We start from the raw sequence: 5,311 nt of genomic DNA, 5'->3' as shown, positions 1-5,311 counted from the left end.
GAGTGACCACGGAGTGACCAGAGCTGAGTGACCGCCGGGAGTGACCACGGAGTGACCACGGAGAGCCCACGGAGTGACCACAGAGTGATCAGAGCTGAGTGACCACGGAGTGACCACTGAGTGACCACGAAGAGCCCACGGAGTGACCACGGAGTGACCGCTGGGAGTGACCACGGAGAGACCACAAAGAGCCCACCGAGTGACCACGAAGAGCCCACGAAGAGCCCACGGAGTGACGGCTGGGAGTGACCACGGAGTGACCACGGAGAGCCCACGGAGTGACCAGAGCTGAGTGACCGCTGAGTGACCACGAAGAGCCCACGGAGTGACCACGGAGTGACCACGGAGTGACCAGAGCTGAGTGACCGCCGGGAGTGACCACCGGGAGTGACCACCGGGAGTGACCACGGAGAGCCCACGGAGTGACCAGAGCTGAGTGACCACGGAGTGACCACGGAGTGACCACGGAGAGCCCACGGAGTGACCACGGAGAGCCCACGGAGTGACCACGGAGTGTCCACAGAGTGACCACGGAGTGTCCACGGAGTGACAACGAAGAGCCCACGGAGTGACCACGGAGTGACCGTTGCTGAGTGACCACGGAGTGACCACGAAGAGCCCACCGAGTGACCACGGAGTGACCGCCGGGAGTGACCACGGAGTGACCACAAAGAGCCCACCGAGAGCCCACGGAGTGACCACGGAGTGACCACCGAGTGACCAGAGCTGAGTGACCGCCGGGAGTGACCACGGAGTGACCACGGAGAGCCCACGGAGTGACCACGGAGAGCCCACGGAGTGACCACGGAGAGCCCACGGAGTGACCAGAGCTGAGTGACCGCCGGGAGTGACCACGGAGTGACCACAAAGAGCCCACCGAGTGACCAAGGAGTGACCAGAGCTGAGTGACCACCGGGAGTGACCACCGGGAGTGACCACGGAGAGCCCACGGAGTGACCACGGCGTGACACGGAGTGACCACGGAGTGACCACGGAGAGCCCACGGAGTGACCACGGCGTGACCACAGAGTGGCCGGAGCCGAGTGACCACCGAGTGACCGCTGGCAGTGACCGCAGCTGAGTGACCGCAGCAGCTGCGCCCCTCCCCCACCCCGGGCACCCCCAAAATAGACCCGGGGGGGGGGGGGGGGAGGGGTGGGAAAAAATGGGGAGAAAAAACCAAAAAATTCAGGATTTCCACCCATTTTAGGGGGTTTATTTTGCATTTGGGGGGGGCACATTTAGGAGGGGGTCACCCCAAATTTTGGGGGGGGGTCGCATTTGGGGGGTGGGAAATTGGGGAGAAAACCCCAAAAATTCAAGATTTTGACCCATTTTTGGGGGGGGGGTTCACATTTCGGGGCCTCCCCAAATTTGGGGGTCTTAATTTGAGGGGGGGGGTCACATTTAGGGGGGGATCACCCCAAATTTGGAGGGGTGAGCAGCCCCCCCCGCCCCAAAAATTCAATTTTTTGACCCATTTTTGGTGGGATTTTCCCATTCTTGGGGGGGGGGGGGGGAATCCCACATTTGGAAGAGTCCAATTTATTGGGGGGGGGGCAGCCTCATATTTGGGGGAGACCCCCAATTTTTTTAGGGGATCCCCCCCCTCCTCCCCCACATTGGGACCACCCCCATATTTTGGGGGGGTGGGCGGAGCTTAAATTTTGGGGGGGAACACCCCAAATTTAAGATTTTTAGGGGGGGGAGGGGCGGAAATTGGACGCTCCGAGCTAAAAATAGCCTGGGGGGGGGGGAGGGGAGGGGGGGGGGGGGTCAAGCGCTGCCGCGGGGGATTCTGGGATAGCCCGGCCTTGAGGGGGGGGAGGGGAACCCCCCCTCCCCCCAAAAAAAGGGGGCGCCAAGGACAATTTGGGGGGGGGAGGGGGGGGAGAGGTTGGTGCCCCTCCCCCCACCCCCGCACAGCCTTGGGGGGAGGGGAATAAAGGGGGGACCCCTCCCCTCCCCCCCCCCAAAAAAAGAGGAGCCGGACGCGCCATGGGGGGGGCGCAGGTGAGGGGGGGGACCCCAAATTATGGGGAGGGGGCCCAAATATTGGGGGGGGGGGTAAAACCACCCCAATTATGGGGGGGGGCTTGGGACACCCAATTATGGAGGGGAGGGGGCCGATGGGACCCCAAATTTGGGGAGGGGTACCCCAAATATTGGGGAGGGGGCTCCAGTTATGCAGTTATGGGGGGGGAACCTAAATTATGGGGCGGAACCTCCAATTATGGGGTTGGGGGCCTTGGGTACCCCCATTTATGGGCGGCACCCCCAAATTTTGGGGTGGAGGGCCATGGGGCCCCCAAATTATGGTCGGGGGACCCCCAAATATGGGGCGGAACCCCCAATATTGGGGTGGGGGGACAATGAGACCCCAATTTATGGGGCGAGACCCCCAAATTATGGGGTGGGGGGGTCATGGGACCCAAAATTATGGGGTGGGGGGGCCATGAGACCCCCAGATATGGGTCAGGTACCCCCAAATTTTGGGGTGGGGGGGCCTTGGGACCCCCAAATTTGGGGCGGGGACCCCAAATTTGGGGTGGGGGGCAGAAAAGAGACCCCAATTCCGGGATGGGGGGGCCATGAAGACCCGAATTATGGGCTGGGACCCCCAAATATGGGCTGAACCCCCCATTTGCAGGGTGGGGGGGGGCGATGAGACCCCAAATTATGGGTCGGGGACCCCCCCCCAAATCACTCAGTGCCCCCCTCCCCCCCCAGCTCCTGCTCCTGGTGGCCCCTGGTGGCGACCCCGGTGGCTTTGGGGACCCGCGGGGACCCCGTGGCCGTGCTGAGCCCCCTGCCCGCGGGGGTCTCCCTGCCCGGGGGAGGGTCTCCCTGCTGGGGGGGGTCCCCGCTGGTTTTGGGGGGGGGTCCCGGCCGCCCCTCGTGCCGGCCCGTGAACGTGACGGTGGCGCTGGAGAAGGACGAGTGTCCCCAGTGTCGCGCTGTCACCGCCACCGCCTGCGGGGGCTTCTGCCGCACCCGGGTACGGGGGGCTGGGGGGGCTTAGGGGGGGGTTGGGGGGGATTTGGGGGGGTTTGGGAATTTTTGGGGGGGGATTTTGGGGGGATTTGGGGGGTTTTGGGGGGGATTTGGGGGGAGGTTTTTGGGGGGATTTGGAATTTTTGGGGGGATTTTGGGGGGATTTGGGGATTTTGGGGGGATTTTGGGGGGATTTAGGGGGGTTTGGGGCAATTCGGGGGATTTGGGGGAGGTTTTGGGGGGATTTGGGAATTTTGGGGGGGTTTGGGGGCATTTGGGGGGGATTTGGGGGATTTGGGGATTTTTGGGAGGATTTGGGGAGGTTTTGGGGAATTTTGTGGAGTTTGGGAGGATTTGGGGGGGTTTGGGGGGATTTTGGGGGGGGATTTGGGGATTTTGGGGAAATTGGGGTGATTTTGGGGGGTTTTGGGGGAGGATTTGAGTGGAATTTGAGGATTTTGGAGAGGTTTGGGAGGGTTAGGGGAGTTTTGGGGGGATTTGGGGGGAATTGGGAATTTTGGGCAGAGCTTTGGGAGGGATTTGGGTATTTTGGGGGGGGTTTGGGGAGATTTGGGGGACCTGAGGGGGATTTGTGGGGGGAATTTGCGAATTTTGGGGGGATTTGGAGGGATTTTGGAGGGTTTGGGGGGTATTTGGTGGGTTAAGTTCATTGGGGGTCTTTAGGGGATTATCGGGGTGTGTATTAGGGGATTAATCGGGGTCTTTAGGGCATTATTTGGGGTCTTTAGGGCATTATTTGGGGGTCTTTAGAGGATTATCGGGGTGTGTATTAGGGGATTATTCGGGGTCTTTAGGGCATTATTTGGGGGTCTTTAGGGCATTATCAGGGTGTGTATTAGGGCATTATTTGGGGGTCTTTAGGGCATTATTTGGGGGTCTTTAGGGCATTATCAGGGTGTGTATTAGGGCATTATTTGGGGATCTTTAGAGGATTATCGGGGTGTGTATTAGGGGATTATTTGGGGGTCTTTTAGGGCATTATTTGGGGGTCTTTAGGGCATTATCAGGGTGTGTATTAGGGCATTATTTGGGGATCTTTAGAGGATTATAGGGGTGTGTATTAGGGGATTAATCGGGGGTCTTTAGGGCATTATTCGGGGGTCTTTAGGGCATTATTTGGGGGTCTTTAGAGGATTATCGGGGTGTGTATTAGGGCATTATTCGGGGGTCTTTAGGGCATTATTTGGGGGTCTTTAGGGCATTATCAGGATGTGTATTAGGGCATTATTCGGGGGTCCTTTAGAGGATTATCAGGGTGTGTATTAGGGCATTAATCGGGGGTCTTTAGGGCATTATTTGGGGGTCTTTAGGGCACTATCAGGGTGTGTCCCCCCCCTCCAGGAGCCGGTTTACCGTAGCCCCCTGGGCCCCCCCCGCCAGGCCGCCTGCACCTACTCGGGGGTTCGCTACGAGCGCTGGATTTTGGGGGGCTGCCCCCCCGGCACCGACCCCGCTGTCACCGTCCCGGTGGCCCTGGGCTGTCGCTGCGGCCCCTGCCCCATGGCCAGCGCCGACTGCGCCGTGCTGGGGCTGGGACCCTCCTTCTGTGGGGCCCCGGGGGGGTTTGGGGGGTCCTGACACCCCCCCGACCCCAGGAATGGGACCCCCACCCTAAATATATGGGGTTTGGGGGGTAATAAAACCTCCTGGCCGCCAGGGGGCGCTGTGTGTCACTGGGGGGGTGAGCATAGAGAGGGGATCTCATTATGGGGGGTTGGGGGAGGTTGGGGGGATTTTGGGGGGTCCAGACCTCTCTAATCTGGGTATGGGACCCCCCACCTGCCATTTATGGGATTTTGGGGGGTCCTGACACGCTCCAGACCCCAGGGATGGGACCCCCACCCCCAATTATGGGGGTTGGGGGGGGTAATAATACCTCCTGGCCACCAGGGGGCGCTGTGTGTCACTGGGGGGGGGGTACCATAGAGAGGGGATCCTCATTGTGGGGGGCTTAGGGGATTTGGGGGGATTTTGGGGGGTTTTCGGGGTCGAGACCTCTCCAATCCAGGCATGGGACCCCCCACCTCCCATTTATGGAATTTTGGGGGGTCCTGACACCCTCTGGCCCCAGGGATGGGTCCCCCACCCCAAATTTAGGGGGTTGGGGGGGTAATAAAACCTCCTGGCCGCCAGGGGGCGCTGTGTGTTGTTGGGAGGTACCATAGAGGGGGGAATCCTCATTATGGGGGGGTCCTGACATCCCCCAACACTTCCTGGGCATGGGACCCTCATCAGGCATTTGAGGAGAAAAGGGTAGGAACATGAGGGGAAAAGGGAAATGTGAGGGGGGAAAATG

General features: G+C 60.3%; 1 protein-coding gene across 1 annotated transcript; it reads left to right on the top strand.

The window, feature by feature from the left end:
* Positions 1-2,424: 2,424 nt before the first annotated feature.
* On the top strand, positions 2,425-4,671 carry LOC132323058 (lutropin subunit beta-like). The gene is made up of 3 exons (XM_059837839.1): positions 2,425-2,444; positions 2,731-2,998; positions 4,357-4,671. Exons 1-3 carry the CDS (start codon positions 2,425-2,427, stop codon positions 4,591-4,593), a joined length of 525 nt encoding a protein of 174 aa, XP_059693822.1. The 3' UTR covers positions 4,594-4,671.
* The last annotated feature ends 640 nt before the right edge of the window (positions 4,672-5,311 follow it).

This window comes from Haemorhous mexicanus, unplaced genomic scaffold, assembly GCF_027477595.1.
Source record: "Haemorhous mexicanus isolate bHaeMex1 unplaced genomic scaffold, bHaeMex1.pri scaffold_274_ctg1, whole genome shotgun sequence".
Classification (NCBI taxonomy): Eukaryota; Metazoa; Chordata; class Aves; order Passeriformes; family Fringillidae; genus Haemorhous; species Haemorhous mexicanus.
The sequence above is the reverse complement of the archived record's forward strand: the minus strand, read 5'-3'. Positions and strand labels throughout refer to the sequence as shown.